Source organism: Argopecten irradians, chromosome 6 (assembly GCF_041381155.1).
Source record: "Argopecten irradians isolate NY chromosome 6, Ai_NY, whole genome shotgun sequence".
In the NCBI taxonomy this organism is placed as follows: Eukaryota; Metazoa; Mollusca; class Bivalvia; order Pectinida; family Pectinidae; genus Argopecten; species Argopecten irradians.
Window position 1 is genome coordinate 9,807,316 of NC_091139.1, and position 22,824 is coordinate 9,830,139.

General features: G+C 40.3%; 1 protein-coding gene across 3 annotated transcripts in view; it reads right to left on the reverse strand.

Moving 5' to 3' along the window:
- The window catches only part of LOC138324931 (centromere-associated protein E-like), a 40,681-nt gene that overhangs the window by 8,839 nt on the left and 9,018 nt on the right, over positions 1 to 22,824 (reverse strand). Inside the window, exons 4-12 of one of the 3 annotated variants that reach the window (XM_069270185.1) lie at positions 21,096 to 21,212; positions 20,572 to 20,673; positions 18,290 to 18,362; positions 17,528 to 17,702; positions 9,462 to 9,585; positions 5,006 to 9,019; positions 3,606 to 3,896; positions 3,234 to 3,281; positions 981 to 1,061 (exon numbers count right to left, since the gene is read on the reverse strand). In XM_069270185.1, the coding sequence (XP_069126286.1) occupies positions 981 to 1,061; positions 3,234 to 3,281; positions 3,606 to 3,896; positions 5,006 to 9,019; positions 9,462 to 9,585; positions 17,528 to 17,702; positions 18,290 to 18,362; positions 20,572 to 20,673; positions 21,096 to 21,212 (5,025 nt within the window). Of the gene's footprint in view, positions 1 to 980; positions 1,062 to 3,233; positions 3,282 to 3,605; positions 3,897 to 5,005; positions 9,020 to 9,348; positions 9,366 to 9,461; positions 9,586 to 17,527; positions 17,706 to 18,289; positions 18,363 to 20,571; positions 20,674 to 21,095; positions 21,213 to 22,824 lie in introns of those variants that run through there. The other 2 variants (XM_069270184.1, XM_069270186.1) reach the window with 2 other exon arrangements.

Consider the following 22,824-nt stretch of genomic DNA (forward strand, 5'->3'; position numbering starts at 1 on the left):
TTCTATACTGATCACACTCAAACTCACCTTTTCTATACTGATCACAATCAAACTCACCTTTTCTATACTAATCACAGTCAAACTCACTATAGTCAAACTCACCTTTTCTATACTGATTACAATAAAACTCACCTTTTCTATACTGATCACAATCAAACTCACCTTTTCTATACTAATCACAGTCAAACTCACCTTTTCTATACTGATCACAATCAAAATCACCTTTTCTATACTGATCACAGTCAAACTCACCTTTTCTATACTGATCACAATCAAACTCACCTTTTCTATACTGATCACAATCAAACTCACCTTTTCTATACTGATCACAATCAAACTCACCTTTTCTATACTGATCACAGTCAAACTCACCTTTTCTATACTGATCACAATCAAACTCACCTTTTCTATACTGATCACAGTCAAACTCACCTTTTCTATACTGATCACAATAAAACTCACCTTTTCTATACTGATCACAGTCAAACTCACCTTTTCTATACTGATCACAATCAAACTCACCTTTTCTATACTGATCACAGTCAAACTCACCTTTTCTATACTGATCACAATCAAACTCACCTTTTCTATACTGATCACAATCAAACTCACCTTTTCTATACTGATCACAATCAAACTCACCTTTTCTATACTGATCACATAAACCCCCTTTTCTATACATAAACTCACTTTCAAATTAAACTCACCTTTTCTATACTGATCACAATCAAACTCACCTTTTCTATACTATCACAATCAAACTCACCTTTTCTATACTGATCACACTCAAACTCACCTTTTCTATACTGATCACAATCAAACTCACCTTTTCTATACTGATCACAGTCAAACTCACCTTCTCTATACCGATCACAATCAAACTCACCTTTTCTATACTGATTACAGTCAAACTCATCTTTTCTATACTGATTACAGTCAAACTCAACTTTTCTATATATACTGATCACAGTCAAACTCACCTTTTCTAATTCATCACGCTTGGACAGGAGGAGCGGTGTAAGTTCCTTTAGTCTATTCAATTCTGCTGTCTGTTGTACATACTGAAACAAAATAGTGATCATATCTGTGAGTTTTCTGATAGCTACAACACATAGTGGAAAAGGACATCAGGGCAGGTAAAGCTATAAATGTGTTGACTAACAAGAGGCCCAGAGGGCCTGTATCGCTCACCTGGTTTGTAATGCCAAGTATTGTTCTGAAATCCCCTATTGGGCCCCATCCCTCCTGCCCCCAGGGGGTCAGAACAAAAACTTATTCAAGTTCTTTTCCCCTTCCCCCAAGAATGTTTATGGCCAAATTTGGTCACAATCCAAGCAAACCTTTACGACAAGTAGCGAATTATAGGATTTACCTTTATTTCCCCTATTGGGCCCCACCCGTCCTGCCCCCGGGATGGCCAGAGCCAAAATTTATACAAGTTCTGTTCCCCTTCCCCCAAGGATGTTTGTGGCCAAATTTGGTTACAATCCATGTAGAAACAATCCATGTAGAACTCCATGACCAGTAGCGATTTAAAGGATTTACCTCTATTTCCCCTATTGGGCCCCACCCCTTCTGCCCCCGGGGGACCAGAGCCAAAATTTATACAAGTTCTGTTCTCCCTTCCCCAAGGATGTTTGTGGCCAAATTTGGTTACAGTCCATGAAGAACTCTACGACTAGTAGCGATTTAAAGGAAATGTTGATGGACAGATGGACGGAAGGACGACGGACGCCGCGCCATGACATAAGCTCACCGGCCTTCAGGCCAGGTGAGCTAAAAATCAGCTATTTTGTTCTGCCATCTTAAATGCTTTAGAAGTTGCAACTTATATATATATTGTGATGTCACAATGAGTAATTGTATGTTTCTTACATTGTACTACAAACTCTATGACATAGACAAGTTCTCTGGATGCTAAGAGCATTATATGATACAATAATAAACCATCATATCTGTAATTTAGAACTTGCTTTACTTTGCTTAACAACCTGGTGTGATAACTGGTGTGTTATCCAAACGTCAAGCACCTATTTTGGTGTACCTGTGACTCCAGTGACACATTGGTATAAAGTTGTGATCCCATAAAAGGAGAGTATAAAACTATGTAATGGTCGCAGTATAAAGTTGTGATCCCATAAAAGGAGAGTATAAAACTATGTAATGGTCACAGTATAAAGCTATGATCCCATAAAAGGAGAGTATAAAACTATGTAATGGTCACAGTATAAAGCTGTGATCCCATAAAAGGAGAGTATAAAACTATGTAATGGTCACAGTATAAAGCTGTGATCCCATAAAAGGAGAGTATAAAACTATGTAATGGTCACAGTATAAAGTTGTGATCCCATAAAAGGAGAGTATAAAACTATGTAATGGTCGCAGTATAAAGTTGTGATCCCATAAAAGGAGAGTATAAAACTATGTAATGGTCACAGTATAAAGCTGTGATCCCATAAAAGGAGAGTATAAAACTATGTAATGGTCACAGTATAAAGCTGTGATCCCATAAAAGGAGAGTATAAAACTATGTAATGGTCACAGTATAAAGCTATGATCCCATAAAAGGAGAGTATAAAACTATGTAATGGTCGCAGTATAAAGCTGTGGTCCTGTAAAAGGAGAGTATAAAACTATGTAATGGTCGCAGTATACAGCTGTGATCCCATAAAAGGAGAGTATAAAACTATGTGATGGTCGCAGTATAAAGTTGTGATCCAATAGAAGTAAAGTATAAAAATATGTAATGGTCACCGTAAAGACCTGTGATCCCGTAAAGGAGATTATAAAACTACGTGATGGTCACAGTATAAAGCTGTATAATGGTCGCAGTATAAATCTGTATAATGGTCGCAGTATAAAGTTGTGATCCCATAAAAGGAGAGTATAAAACTATATAATGGTCACAGTATAAATCTGTATAATGGTCGCAGTATAAAGCTGTGATCCCATAAAAGGAGAGTATAAAACTATAGTGGTCGCAGTATAGAGCTGTATAATGGTCACAGTATAAAGCTGATCCCATAAAAGGAGAGTATAAAACTGTGGTCCTGTAACGGCGAGTATGAAACTATGTAATGATCATAGTATAAAACTATGTAATGGTCAAAGTATAAAACTGTGGTCCCGTAACGGAGAGTATAAAACTATGTAATGGTCACAGTATAAAGTTATGGTCCCGTAAAAGGAGAGTATAAAACTATATAATGATTGCGGTATTATATAAATCTTACCTTAGTTCTGTCATGATGCAATAGTTTATATAATTGTTTTTTCTCTTCCTGAAAAAAAAAATACATCCTTTAAAACTTAAACTGCATAAGTCATTGTTTTACTTACACTATTTGCTGTTTACTATTTGAGTCCATGGCTACCAAGTGACATTGGTTATTTTTGTAAAAAGAAAATTGCATTGATCATCTTTCAAAATCCTTGTACCAAATGTGTACCAAATAAATGTTCATCTTAATTTTCGACTAATTTTGAATAAAAAAAAGATCTAAAAACTGATCAGTTATTGGTCACAAAGCCACATATCACTTATGAAAATATTTTTTCTTACTTCCAGACTTCTTATTGTTTACACGATTTGACTATACACTTACTTCCCATGGTGCAGATGAGTTCATAACAGACAAGGATTGTATAGAACTTTTCTCTTCCTTTAGTGTTGATATCTCAGCTTTCAGTTGTTCCAATTCTTTGTTTTTTACAGAAATGGTTTCCTCACACTCTTGCTTTTGTTTCTCAACAGAAGACAGCTCAGAGATGTGGGATTTTTGCATCTCAAGTGTTTGTTTCATGATTTCGATCTTGTCGGTCAGTTGTGAGTTCTCCTGCTGCAGACGTCTCGCCTCCTCTTGGCTGTTCAGCACTTCCTCTTCCATTTCCCTTATCTGTATAAAGAAACATTGAACTTAACGATGATGAACATTACAACTAAAGCAACCTGCATTGTATATCAAAATTCAAGCATTTCTATTATCTAGGTGTATCACATATTGCTGGTATATTTTGCGATTTCACAGGACATTTGTGTAGTTGAGAAAATTTCACCTGCGAAATTACAAGTACAGTGCTGTAATTCTAGATCAATCATATGCACACATTAACCTTATTGGGAAATACACATTTTTATCACATAATCCGCCTGATATCCAGTGGTTTCAACCATGTAATATTTTTGCATATGTCACTAGTGTGATATGACCTGGAACGATTTTCATTGGCTGGAAATTCATTGTGACCTCATTCAGAAACAATAAAATGACGTCAAGAAAAATGATGTGACGTCAGATTACGAGGACAGCAGGATCAAAATGGCGACCTTTGCTGGATTTTCAGAATACATTTTGTCATGAAATTCTTTGTTATGTAGGTATTCGTAGTTATGTGATAATAAGTACCTTAAATTTCTGTTCCTTTCATTTGAGATTTTATGAAACTCATCTTGAAGTTTTATTTTTTGCTCAGCAAGGCACGCAAAAATAAAAACTCGTTTTACAGACTCGTTTCATAAAATCTCATGAAATGAGCACTCATGCGAGATCCTATATGTAATGAACCTCAGGGGGACAAACAAAATAACTTCTTTATAAACATAGTTTGTTTCTATGTACTACAGACATCTTATAGGAACCTTGACTGCCGAATGGTGTAGAAACTTACATTAACCTTAGTTGTAACCTAAAGTCAACTCAACTTCCAGATGCTTGACTTGGAGCTCTTCTGCTTCTAGAAGCTCTTTCCTCAGTCAGCTGATAGATCTCCAAAGATGAGCGCAAATCAAGTTGGCCTAAGGAGTCATCATGAATGTCTGGGTAACCATCTATCTATTCAATTTCATACTACTAAAAAGGGTCAGGTCATTTCCATTGATAGTAAATGGAAATATAATTATATAACTTTTTAGTAAAAGATATGACAACTATGAGAAAAAATGGGAAAATAACATTCTAAAAAACATTATGACAAGTTGACAATAGCAATATATGTATGTACATACCAAGTGTAGTTTGTCAGTGGCTTCCTCAAGTTTCATCTGCAGTTCACTCCTCTCTTTTTCAGCCTCAGAAGCATTTCTCTGTATTTCATTCATTTCTTCCAACAGTGTACAAACACGACCACTTTCTTCATTCTGTTCACTTAGTCTTTCGGCAAGTTCTTTTTCAAGGTTCTGTACTTTTTCATTCAATTCTGTCTTTTCTTTCTCCATTGATTTGTAAATACTTTTAAACTTTTCAAAGGCAGCTGTTTTTGTCTGTCTTTCCATTTCCAAGTCTTTTAATTCTGATTTTAATTGAATACTATCATTTTCACTTTCTTCTAGTTTGAGTTCCAACATGCTGATTTTCTCATGAAGATTGCCAAGTTCTAATGACTGCTGCTCAAGATTTGTATTTCCTTGTGAAATCTCTGCCAAATGGGACTCTTTTTCTCTCAATAGTTCATCACATTTCTCTTGGAGACAAGGTAGTTGTTCAGCTTTGGGTTTTAAATTTGTAATTTCATCTTGCAAGGTGGCTTGTTCATTACACAGAGCCTCCACTTTGGTCTTCAACTGATCACATTCTTGCTGTAATGTTTCCTTTGTTTGAACTTCCATTTTTAAATCTTCTAGTTCTTGATTCAAACTGTCAGAAGTCTCTCCTAATTGAACCTTAAGGGATATATTGGTATCTTTTAAAGTGGAAATTTCTGAAAGTAACTGATTATTTATTTCTTCCAATTTCTCACATTTTTCTGTCACAATTGGAAGTTGTTCAATTTTGGATCCAACATCTGTCAACTCATCTTGCATGTTAAGACGTTCATCAGCCAAATCCTTCACAGTGGCTCGAAGTACTTCACATTCTTCTTCTAGCATAGCTACTTTTTGACTCTCAATTTCTTCTCCAATGCCTCCCTTTGTTCTTTCAGCCTCAAGTTTCTCTATTTGAAGCTTCAGTGTAGAGCATTCTTCCATTAATTCATTTACAACATCAGTGGAATCAGTGGCCTCCATTTTCCTTTCCTCCAGCTCCTGAACAGTTTCCCTTAACTTTTTACATTCCTCCTCCATCTCTGTCATTCTGTTTTCAGTTGGTATTTCACGATTCTCGCTCTGCAAAGTTTCCAGTTTCATGAGCAACACTGTTTTCTCTTCTTCCATGTCTTTCAGCTTTTGCTGCAAGTCGTTTGTAGTTTCTTTAAGATTCTGTAACTCATCATTCGATGTTTCTGGAGTCTCCTTTTCTTCTTTTAATGAATTCAGCTCGATTGCAAGAGTCTCCTTTTCTTGCATTAGTTCCTCAACCTTTTCTTTCAGAATTGGAAGTTGTTCAATTTTGGATCCAACATCTGTCAACTCATCTTGCATGTTAAGACGTTCATCAGCCAAATCCTTCACAGTGGCTCGAAGTATTTCACATTCTTCTTCTAGCGTAGCTACTTTTTGACTCTCAGTGTCTGCTCCTTCATCTGTGCATGTTCTTTCAGCCTCAAGTTTCTTTATTTGAAGCTTCAGTGTAGAGCATTCTTCCATTAATTCATTTACAACATCAGTGGAATCAGTGGCCTCCATTTTCCTTTCCTCAAGCTCCTGAACAGTTTCCCTCAACTTCCTACATTCCTCCTCCATCTCTGTCATTCTGTTTTCAGTTGGTATTTCACGATTCTCGCTCTGCAAAGTTTCCAGTTTCATGAGCAACACTGTTTTCTCTTCTTCCATGTCTTTCAGCTTTTGCTGCAAGTCGTTTGTCATTTCTTTAAGATTCTGTAACTCATCATTCGATGTTTCTGGAGTCTCCTTTTCTTCTTTTAATGAATTCAGCTCGATTGCAAGAGTCTCCTTTTCTTGCATTAGTTCCTCAACCTTTTCTTTCAGAATTGGAAGTTGTTCAATTTTGGATCCAACATCTGTCAACTCATCTTGCATGTTAAGACGTTCATCAGCTAAATCCTTCACAGTGGCTCGAAGTATTTCACATTCTTCTTCTAGCATAGCTACTTTTTGACTCTCAATTTCTTCTCCAATGCCTCCCTTCGTTCTTTCAGCCTCAAGTTTCTCTATTTGAAGCTTCAGTGTAGAGCATTCTTCCATTAATTCATTAACAACATCAGTGGAATCAGTGGCCTCCATTTTCCTTTCCTCCAGCTCCTGAACAGTTTCCCTCAACTTCCTACATTCCTCCTCCATCTCTGTCATTCTGTTTTCAGTTGGTATTTCACGATTCTCGCTCTGCAAAGTTTCCAGTTTCATGAGCAACACTGTTTTCTCTTCTTCCATGTCTTTCAGCTTTTGCTGCAAGTCGTTTGTAGTTTCTTTAAGATTCTGTAACTCATCATTCGATGTTTCTGGAGTCTCCTTTTCTTCTTTTAATGAATTCAGCTCGATTGCAAGAGTCTCCTTTTCTTGCATTAGTTCCTCAACCTTTTCTTTCAGAATTGGAAGTTGTTCAATTTTGGATCCAACATCTGTCAACTCATCTTGCATGTTCAGACGTTCATCAGCCAAATCCTTCACAGTGGCTCGAAGTATTTCACATTCTTCTTCTAGCGTAGCAACTTTTTGACTCTCAGTGTCTGCTCCTTCAACTGCGCATGTTCTTTCAGCCTCAAGTTTCTCTATTTGAAGCTTCAGTGTAGAGCATTCTTTCATTAATTCATTTACAACATCAGTGGAATCAGTGGCCTCCATTTTCCTTTCCTCAAGCTCCTGAACAGTTTCCCTCAACTTCCTACATTCCTCCTCCATCTCTGTCATTCTGTTTTCAGTTGGTATTTCACGATTCTCGCTCTGCAAAGTTTCCAATTTTGCAAGCAACACTGTTTTCTCTTCTTCCATGTCTTTCAGCTTTTTCTGCAAGTCGTTTGTAGTTTCTTTAAGATTCTGTAACTCATCATTCGATGTTTCTGGAGTCTCCTTTTCTTCTTTTAATGAATTCAGCTCGATTGCAAGAGTCTCCTTTTCTTGCATTAGTTCCTCAACCTTTTCTTTCAGAATTGGAAGTTGTTCAATTTTGGATCCAACATCTGTCAACTCATCTTGCATGTTAAGACGTTCATCAGCTAAATCCTTCACAGTGGCTCGAAGTATTTCACATTCTTCTTCTAGCATAGCTACTTTTTGACTCTCAATTTCTTCTCCAATGCCTCCCTTCGTTCTTTCAGCCTCAAGTTTCTCTATTTGAAGCTTCAGTGTAGAGCATTCTTCCATTAATTCATTTACAACATCAGTGGAATCAGTGGCCTCCATTTTCCTTTCCTCCAGCTCCTGAACAGTTTCCCTCAACTTCCTACATTCCTCCTCCATCTCTGTCATTCTGTTTTCAGTTGGTATTTCACGATTCTCGCTCTGTAAAGTTTCCAGTTTCATGAGCAACACTGTTTTCTCTTCTTCCATGTCTTTCAGCTTTTGCTTCAAGTCGTTTGTAGTTTCTTTAAGATTCTGTAACTCATCATTCGATGTTTCTGGAGTCTCCTTTTCTTCTTTTAATGAGTTCAGCTCCATTACGAGATTCTCCTTTTCTTGCATCAGTTCTTCAAACTTTTCCTTTAGAATAGGCAGATTTTCTACCTCAAGTCCAAAGCATGTTAATGTATCTTGTACTTTGAGTCGTTCCTCGACTAAATCCTTGGCTGTGCTTTTAAGCACTTCATAATCTTTGGTCAGTGTAGCCATCTTATTTTGTTCAGTGTCAACTTGTTCTATCAACTCTGATTTCTCAGTTCCAAGTTCCTCGACCTGCTTCTGTAGAATTGTACATTCCTCTTGCAGTTTACAAATGACATCTGTAGAATTAACTGAATCAGTTTTAGATGACGCTTTTTCTTCTTCTAGTTGTCTGATGGTTGCCTTCAACTGCTCACATTCTTCCTGTATTGTAGGTGTTGAAGCGTCCAGGGATTTAGCTCTGCGGTTAATCTCCAGTTCGCTCTGAAATTCAGTCATCTTTCGAGTCTGTATCTTCAGCTTGTGCTCTTTCTGGATCACTTCATCAGACAACTTTGTACATTCTTTCAAGATGGTGTTTTTCTCCTGTTGGTAAAGAAGTTAAAAAAACAAAGTGATTTTAAGACAATACTTTTCCTCAGATATGACACTGACAAATTTTGAGACATGTCCTTGTGTCATTTCACACCTTCACTGTTGGCGAAACAGGTATAAAAATGATATATTCAAATCTTAAATATTATTTCTTAGAAAAGAAGCCGTAAGAAGGTATCCAACATTGAAAGACAGTAGCCTAAAGACAGGTGCATGAAATTGGCTTTAAGTTTTGATTATATAAAGGTACTGAGCTAACTTACATCATGTAATGCCACATTATATTCTTACATTGTACTGAGTGAACACAAGAAACTTACATCATGTAATTCTGCGATGTTTTCTTACATTGTATGAGTGAACAAAAGAAACTTACATCATGTAACTCTTCGATGTTTTCTTACATTGTACCAAGTTAACTCAGGAAACTTACATCATGTAATTCTGCGATGTTTTCCTCCAGTGATTTTCTTTCCAGATTATGGAAGGTGGACATATCATTGAACTCGGTTTTCAGTAGGGCATGTTCTTTCAGCAGAATTTCATATTTGTCTTCCCTGAAAATCATATAACAAAAAAAAAAAAATTATGTATAATGCTGATGATCTGGGTTTCCAGAATATCAATACAGGTACTAGATCACAACACAAAGCTGGGACTGGACATAATACTGTGCAACAGGAAATGTTTGTGAGTACTTTTTTTGTGGTTCGGATATTTCAAAATATTGTGTGTGTAGAAATATCTGTGGTTGGTCAACTTTGCTGACGACTCATCTCTGATAAAACTGTTAGATAAGCAATTCAAGACTTAAGATTATTTTTCATACTTACAAATCAATATGAGCTTTTAATGTGTTATACACCGCAAAAACAACATTTTGAGAATTTCAGTACTTTCAATGCATCTATAGGTTTTAATTTTGAAAGTACAAATAAGAGCTAAAATGATTTTTGGCAGTAGTTCATTATATTTACATATATAGTGAAGAGAAATGAGGACATATGGTCAGATCACGAAGTCAAGTTATGGTCTACAATTTCATTTCATATTTTTAGTGTTACCGTACTCGACCCAATAAGTGCCCATGTCCCCCTTTTAGAGGCCTCGATTTCAATTGCCCAGGCTAAGATAAAGAAGAAAACTACAAAAAACTGTATAGATTTGCATTAACTTGTTATTATTAGTTCCTTTTCATTTTTCAATTTTTAAACGCCTGGGCTTATTGGGTTGAATACAGTATTAGTAATTGTAAAGTGATTTCTTCAGAGCCAAGTTTCAAGAACATTCCTCAAATTTAAGGAATTCCTTAACTTAAAATTCTCATAAGAAAGCATTACAGAAATTAAGGAAGGCTTCTGAACTTAAAATTATTTCCTTATTCTGTTATGAATGACTTTTGAATGATAAATCATCAAACCTTATTATTGAAATAGACAAATGAAGAAAAACCAAGACTACCATGTCCTATTCTCCAGATTTCCCTGTCCTATTCCCAGACTTTCTTGTCCTATTCCCCAGACTTCCCTGTCCTATTCCCCAGACTTCCCTATCCTATTCCCCAGACTTCCCTGTCCTATTCCCCAGACTTCCCTGTCCTATTCCCCAGACTTCCCTGTCCTATTCCCCAGACTTCCCTGTCCTATTCCCCAGACTTCCATATCCTATTCCCCAGGTTTCCCTGTCCTATTCCCCAGACTTCCCTGTCCTATTCCCCAGGTTTCCCTGTTCTATTCCCCAGACTTCCCCGACATATTCCCATCTATTCATCAGACTTCTCTGTCCTATTCCCTAGACTTCCATGACCTATTCTTATCTATTCCCCAGATTTCCCTGTCCTATTCCAATCTATTTATCAGTGTCCTATTCCAATCTATTCATCAGATTTCCCTGTCCTATTCATCAAACTTCTCTGTCCTATTCCCCAGACTTCCCTGTCCTATTCCAATCTATTCATCAGACTTCTCTGTCCTATTTCCCAGACTTCCCTGTCCTATTCCAATCTATTCATCAGACTTCTCTGTCCTATTCCCCAGACTTCCCTGTCCTATTCCCCAGACTTCCCTATCCTATTCCCCAGACTTCCCTGTCCTATTCCCCAGACTTCCCTATCCTATTCCCCAGACTTCAATATCCTATTCCCCAGACTTCCTTGTCCTATTCATTAGACTTCCTCATCCTATTTTCCAGACTCCCCTGTACTATTCCCCAGACTTCCCCATCCTATTCATCCGACTTCCTTGTCCTATTCATCCGACTTCCATATCCTATTCCCCAGACTTCCCTGTCCTATTCATCAGACTTCCCTGTCCTATTCATCAGACTTCCCTGTCCTATTCCCCAGACATCCATATCCTATTCCCCAGACTTCCCTGTCCTATTCCCCAGGTTTCCCTGTCCTATTCCCCAGACTTCCCTGACACATTCCCATCTATTCATAAGACTTCCCTGACCTATTCCCATCTATTCATCAGACTTCTCTGTCCTATTCCCCAGACTTCCCTGTCCTATTCCCCAGACTTCCCTGTCCTATTCCCCAGACTTCCCTGTCCTATTCCCCAGACTTCCCTGTCCTATTCCCCAGACTTCCATGTCCTATTCCCCAGACTTCCATGTCCTATTCCCCAGACTTCCCTGTCCTATTCCCCAGACTTCCCTGTCTTATTCCCATCTATTCATAAGACTTCCCTGACCTATTCCCATCTATTCATCAGACTTCTCTGTCCTATTCCCCAGACTTCCATGACCTATTCTTATCTATTCCCCAGATTTCCCTGTCCTATTCCAATCTATTCATCAGACTTCTCTGTCCTATTCCCCAGACTTCCCTGTCCTATTCATCAGACTTCTCTGTCCTATTCCCCAGACTTCCATGTCCTATTCATCAGACTTCTCTGTCCTATTCCCCAGACTTCCCTGTCCTATTCCCCAGACTTCCCTGTCCTATTCCCCAGACTTCCCTGTCCTATTCAATCTATTCATCAGACTTCCCTGTCCTATTCCCCAGACTTCCCTGTCCTATTCCCAGACTTCCCTGTCCTATTCCCAGACTTCCCTGTCCTATTCCTCAGACTTCCCTGTCCTATTCCCCAGTCCTGTCCTATTCCCCAGACTTCCCTGTCCTATTCCCCAGACTTCCCCTGTCCTATTCCCTAGACTTCCCTGTCCTATTTCCCAGACTTCCCTGTCCTATTCCCCAGACTTCCCTGTCCTATTCCCCAGACTTCCCTGTCCTATTCCCCAGACTTCCCTGTCCTATTCATCTTTTCATCAGACTTCCCTGTCCTATTCCCTAGACTTCCCTGTCCTATTCCAGTCTATTCATCAGACTTCTCTGTCCTATTTTCCAGACTTCCCTGTCCTATGCCCCAGACTTCCATGTCCACTATTCATCAGACTTCCCTGTCCTATTCATCAACTTCTGTCCTATTCCCCAGACTTCCCTGTCCTATTCCCCAGACTTCCCTGTCCTATTCCCCAGACTTCCCTGTCCTATTCCCCAGACTTCCATGTCCTATTCCCTAGACTTCCCTGTCCTATTCCAATCTATTCATCAGACTTCTCTGTCCTATTTCCCAGACTTCCCTGTCCTATTCCAATCTATTCATCAGACTTCCTGTCCTATTTCCCAGACTTCCCTGTCCTATTCCCTATTTATCAGACTTCTCTGTCCTATTCCCAAGACTTCCCTGTCCTATTCCCCAGACTTCCCTGTCCTATTCCCCAGACTTCCCTATCCTATTCCCCAGACTTCCCTATCCTATTCCCCAGACTTCCCTGTCCTATTCCCCAGACTTCCTTGTCTATCCCAGACTTCTTCCTATTAGACTTCCCTCATCCTATTCATCAGACTTCCCTGTCCTATTCCCCAGACTTCCCTGTCCTATTCATCAGACTTCCCTGTCCTATTCATCAGACTTCCCTGTCCTATTCCCCAGACTTCCCTGTCCTATTCCCCAGACTTCCCTGTCCTATTCCCCAGACTTCCCTGTCCTATTCATCAGACTTCCCTGTCCTATTCCCCAGACTTCCCTGTCCTATTCCCCAGACTTCCCTGTCCTATTCCCCAGACTTCCCTGTCCTATTCCCCAGACTTCCCTGTCCTATTCCCCAGACTTCCATGTCCTATTCCCCACTGACTTCCCTGTCCTATTCCCCAGACTTCCCTGTCCTATTCCCCAGACTTCCCTGTCCTATTCCCCAGACTTCCCTGTCCTATTCCCCAGACTTCCCTGTCCTATTCCCCAGACTTCCCTGACCTATTCCAATCTATTCATCAGACTTCTCTGTCCTATTCCCTAGACTTCCAGACTATCCCTGTCCTATTCCCCAGATTTCCCTGTCTAATTCCAATCTTTTCATCAGACTTCCATATCCTATTCCCTAGACTTCCCTGTCCTATTCCCCAGACTTCCATGTCTTATTCATCAGACTTCTCTGTCCTATTTCCCAGACTTCTCTGTCCTATTCCCCAGACTTCCCTGTCTTATTCCAATCTTTTCATCAGACTTCCATGTCCTATTCCCTAGACTTCCCTGTCCTATTCCAATCTATTTATCATATTTATCAGTGTCCTATTCCAATCTATTCCCCAGACTTCCCTGACCTATTCCCCAGACTTCAATATCCTATTCCCCAGACTTCCCTGTCCTATTCCCCAGACTTCCCTGTCCTATTCATCAGACTTCCCTGTCCTATTCATCAGACTTCCCTGTCCTATTCCCCAGACTTCCCTGTCCTATTCCCCAGACTTCCCTGTCCTATTCCCCAGACTTCCCTGTCCTCAGACTTCCCTTCCCTATTGTCATAGACTTCCCTGTCCTATTCCCCAATCATTCATCAGACTTCCCTGTCCTATTCCCCAGACTTCCCTGTCCTATTCCCCAGACTTCCATACCCTATTCCCAGACTTCCCTGTCCTATTCCCCAGACATCCATATCCTATTCCCCAGACTTCCCTGTTCGATTCATCAGACTTCCCTGTTCTATTCATCAGACTTCCCTGTCCTATTCATCAGACTTCCCTGTCCTATTCCCCAGACTTCCCTGTCCTATTCCCCAGACTTCCCTGTCCTATTCATCAGACTTCCCTGTCCTATTCCCCAGACTTCCCTGTCCTATTCCCACAGACTTCCCTGTTCTATTCCCCACTGACTTCCATATCCTATTCCCCAGACTTCCATATCCTATTCCCCAGGTTTCCCTGTCCTATTCCCCAGACTTCCCAGTCCTATTCCCCAGGTTTCCTGTTCTATTCCCCAGACTTCCCCGACATATTCCCATCTATTCATCAGACTTCTCTGTCCTATTCCCTAGACTTCCATGACCTATTCTTATCTATTCCCCAGATTTCCCTGTCCTATTCCAATCTATTTATCAGTGTCCTATTCCAATCTATTCATCAGACTTCCCTGTCCTATTCATCAAACTTCTCTGTCCTATTCCCCAGACTTCCCTGTCCTATTCCCAAGACTTCCCTGTCCTATTCCCCAGACTTCCCTGTCCTATTCCCCAGACTTCCATGTCCTATTCCCTAGACTTCCCTGTCCTATTCCAATCTATTCATCAGACTTCTCTGTCCTATTTCCCAGACTTCCCTGTCCTATTCCAATCTATTCATCAGACTTCTCTGTCCTATTCCCCAGACTTCCCTGTCCTATTCCAAAGACATCCATATCCTATTCCCCAGACTTCCCTATCCTATTCCCCAGACTTCCCTATCCTATTCCCCAGACTTCAATATCCTATTCCCCAGACTTCCTTGTCCTATTCATTAGACTTATTCATCCTATTTCCCAGACTCCCCTGTACTATTCCCCAGACTTCCCCATCCTATTCATCCGACTTCCATATCCTATTCCCTAGACTTCCCTGTCCTATTCCCCAGACTTCCATGTCTTATTCATCAGACTTCTCTGTCCTATTCCCATCTATTCATCAGACTTCTCTGTCCTATTCCCCAGACTTCCATGACCTATTCTTATCTATTCCCCAGATTTCCCTGCCCTATTCCAATCTATTCATCAGACTTCTCTGTCCTATTTCCCAGACTTCCCTGTCCTATTCCCCAGACTTCCCTGTCTTATTCCAATCTTTTCATCAGACTTCCATATCCTATTCCCTAGACTTCCCTGTCCTATTCCCCAGACTTCCATGTCTTATTCATCAGACTTCTCTGTCCTATTCCCATCTATTCATCAGACTTCTCTGTCCTATTTCCCAGACTTCCCTGTCCTATTCCAATCTATTCATCAGACTTCTCTGTCCTATTTCCCAGACTTCCCTGTCCTATTCATCAGACTTCTCTGTCCTATTCCCATCTTTTCATCAGACTTCCATGTCCTATTCCCCAGATTTCCCTGTCCTATTCCAATCTATTTATCAGTGTCCTATTCCAATCTATTCATCAGACTTCCCTGTCCTATTCATCAAACTTCTCTGTCCTATTCCCCAGACTTCAATATCCTATTCCCCAGACTTCCCTGTCCTATTCATCAAACTTCTCTGTCCTATTCCCCAGACTTCCCTGTCCTATTCCCCAGACTTCCCTGTCCTATTCCCCAGACTTCCCTGTCTTATTCATCAGACTTCCATGTCCTATTCCCCAGACTTCCCTGTCCTATTCATCAGACTTCTCTGTCCTATTCCCCAGACTTCCATGTCTTATTCATCAGACTTCCCTGTCCTATTCCCCAGACTTCCCTGTCCTATTCGTCAGACTTCCCTGCCCTATTGTCAGACATCTCTGTCCTATTCCAATCTATTCATCAGACTTCCATGTCCTATTCCCTAGACTTCCCTGTCCTATTCGTCAGACTTCCCTGCCCTATTGTCAGACATCTCTGTCCTATTCCAATCTATTCATCAGACTCCCCTGTACTATTCCCCAGACATCCATATCCTATTCCCCATATTTCCCTGTCCTATTCCCCAGACATCCATATCCTATTCCCCAGACTTCCCTGTTCGATTCATCAGACTTCCCTGTGCTATTCATCAGACTTCCCTGTCCTATTCATCAGACTTCCTCGTGCTATTCCCCAGATTTCCCTGTCCTATTCATCTGACTTCCCTGTCCTATTCATCTGACTTCCCTGTCCTATTCCCCAGACTTCCCTGTCCTATTCCCACTGACTTCCCTGTTCTATTCCCCACTGACTTCCATATCCTATTCCCCAGACTTCCATATCCTATTCCCCAGGTTTCCCTGTCCTATTCCCCAGACTTCCCAGTCCTATTCCCCAGGTTTCCCTGTTCTATTCCCCAGACTTCCCCGACATATTCCCATCTATTCATCAGACTTCTCTGTCCTATTCCCTAGACTTCCATGACCTATTCTTATCTATTCCCCAGATTTCCCTGTCCTATTCCAATCTATTTATCAGTGTCCTATTCCAATCTATTCATCAGACTTCCCTGTCCTATTCATCAAACTTCTCTGTCCTATTCCCCAGACTTCCCTGTCCTATTCCCCAGACTTCCCTGTCCTATTCCCCAGACTTCCCTGTCCTATTCCCCACTGACTTCCCTGTCCTATTCCCCAGACTTCCCTGTCCTATTCCCCAGACTTCCCTGTCCTATTTCCCAGACTTCCCTGTCCTATTCCAATCTATTCATCAGACTTCTCTGTCCTATTCCCCAGACTTCCCTGTCCTATTCCCAGACATCCATATCCTATTCCCCAGACTTCCCTGTCCTATTCCCTAGACTTCCCTGTCCTATTCCAATCTATTCATCAGACTTCCCTGTCCTATTCCCCAGACTTCCCTGTCCTATTCCCCAGACTTCCCTGTCCTATTCCCCAGGTTTCCCTGTCCTATTCCCCAGACTTCCCTGTCCTATTCCCCAGACTTCCCTGTCCTATTCCCCAGACTTCCCTGTCCTATTCCCCAGACTTCCATGTCCTATTCCCTAGACTTCCCTGTCCTATTCCAATCTATTCATCAGACTTCTCTGTCCTATTTCCCAGACTTCCCTGTCCTATTCCAATCTATTCATCAGACTTCTCTGTCCTATTCCCCAGATCTTCCCTGTCCTATTCCCCAGACATCCATATCCTATTTCCCAGACTTCCCTGTCCTATTCCCTAGACTTCCCTGTCCTATTCCAATCTATTCCCCAGACTACCATGTCCTATTCCCCAGACATCCATATCCTATTCATCAGACTTCCCTGTCCTATTCCCCAGACTTCCATATCCTATTCCCCAGACATCCATATCCTATTCCCCAGACTTCCCTGTTCTATTCCCCAGATTTCCATATCTCAATCCCCAGACTTCCCTGTCCTATTCATCAGACTTCTAACCCTATTCATCAGACTTCCCTATCCTATTCCCATCTATTCATCAGACTTCCCTGTCCTATTCCCCAGACTTCCCTGTCCTATTCCCCAGACTTCCATATCCTATTCCCCAGACTTCCCTGTCCTATTCCCTAGACTTCCCTATCCTATTCCCATCTATTCATCAGACTTCCTTGTCCTATTCTCCAAACTTACAGATCCATAAGTTTCTTGGTTTTGGCATCAGGACTTATCGATGCTTTCATTTTTGTTTGTTCAAACGATCGCTTTCCTCTTGTTGTAATTGTAGGCATCTTATCGACTGACTCATTTTCATTGGGTTCTGGCAAATCTTCTATAAGAGGCATCTCTGATAAGAAGATGTCGTCATCTGCTAAAATAAAATTCCAAAATTCTTCACCATCTTCAAATGATTCTATATCATTCTAAACTGATCAGCCTAAACCTTCAAACTGCTATAACCGATTAATCCTCAACCATTAAGTGAAGGGTAAGAATCCTTAAGACTCTTCCTTTGTGATGTTTAATTTAAACAATGGTTCCACAATAATCTGAACCCCAAACTGACAGTCTGAAAAACTCTCAATCCAGAAAAATATCAGGAATGGATTTCATCATTAACTAAATAGAGAGAATCTGGCACTACAGTAAAGCCATAATCTGGATGGTATAAGAAGGGTACTCGCAGGCAGGTCACAGTGATACCAGCAACTTTCATTAGAACTGGTTTATTACAAATATAAATGGAACTTTAACTCAGACTAAATTGTTCCTTGATGTTGTGTAGCTTGCATGATGCTTGAATATTTGATCAAACTGCAATCAGGTCAAGTTCAGATGATCCCAAATGTCACGATCAATAGTTTTATATTAACCAAGGAGAGACAAGTTTGAAAACCTCTTCAATGCACTTGCACGACAAGTAATATGCCCAAGTAACAATATTTCAGTACATACCTGTAGAAAATGAAACTGTTGGCTTGAATATACTCTTCTTTTTACCAGGACACCAGGTTTCTCTTCTTTTTCTCTATGAATAAAAACAATATTGGATACAGCTGTGCAGGATAATCAAATAGTGTGGAATGGAGAAATTACCAAGTGTTTCAATTCGAACTCGATGGGCTAGAAATTTTTAATGACATTAATTACCTCCACATGAAATCTGAACAAGACATGACAGGACAGGACAGTATGAAACTAGTGAGGCAAAAAAAAATAAAAATGTCTGTTTAGAAGGCCCATGGGCCTTAGCGGTCACCTGATATCAGATACAGAATGAAACAAAGACATGCATATAAAACACTATATATTTGCCCATCAGGCCCTTGAAGTCAGTCAGTGATTTTATAAATTTGACTTTTTAATCTATGAAGATTATTTGGTTACATCAAATCTGTGAATTCAGAAGTAAGATTTTTGAAATGTTATCCATTTTGACCCCTTTTGGCCCCACCCCTCTGGCCCCTGGGGGTCAGCCAGGACCAATTTGGATATGATGTTAAAATGCTATCTCAGGCTAATAATTCTAACCCAGATTGACTAATTTCCTATGAAAACTAAGCAAATAAAATTCCTAAATGTGTTTTTCCTATAAAAACTATAGTAAACTTGACCCCCTCCCCAGAAGGGAAACATGAGACCCCAGGGTAATATTATTCACAATTTTTGTAAAGGATTTTAAGACCTTTCCATCTATGCAGAGTATTTGATTCTACCAGTTCCAGAATTTCAGAAGAAGATTTTTGAAGTTTTAGCCTATTTGACCCGTTTTGGCCCCGCCCCTAAGGCCCCTGGGGATCAGTCATGGAAAATTTGGTAATAAGATTCAATGGCCATCACATAGGGATAATTCTGACAACAATTGACTATAAATTTCCTATTATAATGACTAAATAATGCTCAAAAATGTGTTTTCCCTATATAAACTACAGTAAACTTAACCCCCTCCCCAGGGGGAAACCTGAGACCCAATGGTGATGTAATTCACAATTTTCTTAAAACACCTTAAGACCTGTCCATCTATGAAGAGTATTTGATTCTACCATTTCCAGTATTTAAGAAGAAGATTTTTAAAGTTTTAGCCTATTTGCCCCTTTTGGCCCCACACCTCTGCCCCGAGGTGGTTGACCAGGACCAACATAGATATAATATTAAAATGTTATCTCAGGCTAATAATTCTAAACAAGTTTGACTCATTTCCTATGAAAATTGAGCAAAAAAATGCTCATAAATGTGTTTTCTCTATATAAGCTATAGTAAACTTGACCCCCCTCCCTAGGGGGAAACGTGAGACCCCAGGGTCATATAATTCACAATTTTCATAAAACACCTTAAGACCTTTCCATCTATGAAGAGTATGTGATTCTATCAGTTCCAGAATTTCAGAAGAAGATTTTTGAAATTATAGCCTATTTGACCCCTTTTGACCCCGCCCCTAAGGCCCCTGGGGATCAGTCATGGAAAATTGGTTAATAGGATTCAATGGCCATCTCATACTGATAATTTTGACAATATTTGACTCACTTCCTATTACAAATGATCAAATAATACTCAAAAATGTGTTTTCCCTATATAAACTATTGTAAACTTAACCCCCTCCCCAGGGGGAAACCTGAGACCCCAGGGTCATATAATTCACAATTTTTGTAAAAGACCTTAGGACCTTTCTATCTATGAAGAGTGTTTAATTCCATCACATCTGTGAGTGGAGAAGAAGATTTTTGAAATTTTAGTCAATTTTACCCCTTTTGGCCCCTCCCATAGCTCCCTGGGGGGTGGGGACCATATAATTCACAATTTTGATTGGCCTTATGCCTTAGAAGGTTTGTGCAAAATTTCATTGAAATTGCTTCAGCGGTTTTGGAGAAGAAGTCGAAAATGTAAATTGTTTACGGACATACGACGCACGACGACGGACAAAAGGTGATTAGAATAGGTCACTTGAGACTTCGTCTCAGGTGACCTAAAAAATGTCTGTTTAGGGTTACATTGGCAAAAAAAAAAATAGGGTCGGTCGGTTGGGATTTTTTTTAGTGTCTTTCACTCTAAAATGATGGCCAGAATTGGAGTCTGAGATCAAAACCCTGACTTTTCAATTTTTTTCGTAGAAAAGTGGAAAAAAATAAGGGTCGGGGGTAAAAAATAGAGTCTGTCGGGTAACCCTAAACAGGCCTATTTTTTTGGCCTAATCAGTATATCTGCTGTTAACAAGGGGCTCCAGCTGTATGAAGTGTTACCTTGGCTTGGCTCTGTGTTGGTCCTGATTGGATAATGAATTTCATTCTTAACTCCATTTGTTCCAAACTCTTTTTAAGGTCCTGGTTTTCAATCTTACCAAGCTACAGTTAGAAAGGAAAAAAATAAATAATTTCAAAAACATCTTTTGAATAGAAAACAGGGATCAAACTAACAAATAAAAATGCTTCACTGTAAGTATTTGGTAAGTGTTCAAAAGTAAAGATGGTAATATGGCCCAAGGCTATAGAAAATCTGGTGGGTCCATGTAATCCAACATGTAAAATTAATTATGAAAAATGTGTAACATTAACAAATTTCTATTTGTTTTGTTACTTTTGTATTAAACCCTTACAAGCATTATAATCAATCTTATGGTGCTTTCATTCAACAAATTAACTGGGGGCCATAGAATTTCATTTTTCTGCAGACCGATAGTCTATGGAAAATCCACAGTCACTTTCAGACACTGTAGTATGAACTTGATATTATGATTACGATTAACATGTACACAGAAGTATTTTACCTCATTCAGCTGTTGTTGGTGTTTAATCTCCTTTTGTAACTTCTTCAGCATGGCTGCCTCTGATAGCACTTCGTTGGCCATGGCCTTATTCTTTATCTTCTTGGCTTGTGAAGCAAACTATAAACAAAAAGCAATAAAAAGTGTCAAATGTTTCCACATTCATCATCAACATAACTTTAAGAGATGCCAGAAGTGTACTGTGTGCACTCTTTGGTACCAACCCTAAGTGTACTGTGGCACTCTTTGGTACCTACCCTGAGTGTACTGTGGCACTCTTTGGTACCTACCCTAAGTGTACTGTGGCACTCTTTGGTACCTACCCTAAGTGTACTGTGGCACTCTTTGGTACCTACCCTAAGTGTACTGTGGCATTCTTTGGTACCTACCCTAAGTGCACTGTGGCACTCTTTGGTACCTATCCTAAGTGTACTGTGGCACTCTTTGGTACCTACCCTAAGTGTACTGTGGCACTCTTTGGTACCTACCCTGAGTGTACTGTGGCACTCTTTGGTACCTACCCTAAGTGTACTGTGGCACTCTTTGGAAACTACCCTGAGTGTACTGTGGCACTCTTAGGTACCTACCCTGAGTGTACTGTGGCACTCTTTGGTACCTATCCTAAGTGTACTGTGGGACTCTTTGGTACCTACCCTAAGTGTACTGTGGCACTCTTTGGTACCTACCCTGAGTGTACGGTGGCACTCTTTGGTACCTACCCTAAGTGTACTGTGGCACTCTTTGATACCTACCCTAAGTGTACTGTGGCACTCTTTGGTACCTACCCTGAGTGTACTGTGGGACTCTTTGGTACCTACCCTAAGTGTACTGTGGCACTCTTTGGTACCTACCCTGAGTGTACTGTGGCACTCTTTGGTATCTACCCTAAGTGTACTGTGGCACTCTTTGGTACCTACCCTGAGTGTACTGTGGCACTCTTTGGTACCTACCCTGAGTGTACTGTGGTACTCTTTGGTACCTACCCTAATTGTAATGTGGCACTACTGTGGCACTCATTGGTGCCTACCCTGAGTGTAAGGTGACACTTTTTTGTACCTTCCCTGAGTGTACTGTGGCACTCTTTAGTACCTACCCTGAGTGTACTGTGGCACTCTTTAGTACCTACCCTGAGTGTACTGTGGCACTCATTGGTACCTACCCTGAGTGTACTGTGGCACTCTTTAGTACCTACCCTAAGTGTACTGTGGCACTCTTTGGTACCTACCCTGAGTGTACTGTGTGGCACTCTTTAGTACCTACCCTGAGTGTACTGTGGCACTCATTGGTACCTACCCTGAGTGTACTGTGGCACTCTTTAGTATCTACCCTAAGTGTACTGTGGCACTCTTTGGTACCTACCCTAAGTGTACTGTGGCACTCTTTAGTACCTACCCTGAATATACTGTGGCACTCATTGGTACCTACCCTGAGTGTACTGTGGCACTCTTTAGTACCTACCCTAAGTGTAATGTGGCACTCTTTAGTACCTACCCTGAATATACTGTGACACTCTTTGGTATCTACCCTGAGTGTAAGGTGACACTCTTTAGTACCTACCCTACGTGTAAGGTGACACTCTTTAGTACCTACCCTGAATATACTGTGGCACTCTTTGGTATCTACCCTGAGTGTAAGGTGACACTCTTTAGTACCTACCCTGAGTGTAAGGTGACACTCTTTGGTACCTACCCTGAGTGTACTGTGGCACTCTTTAGTACCTACCTTGAGTGTA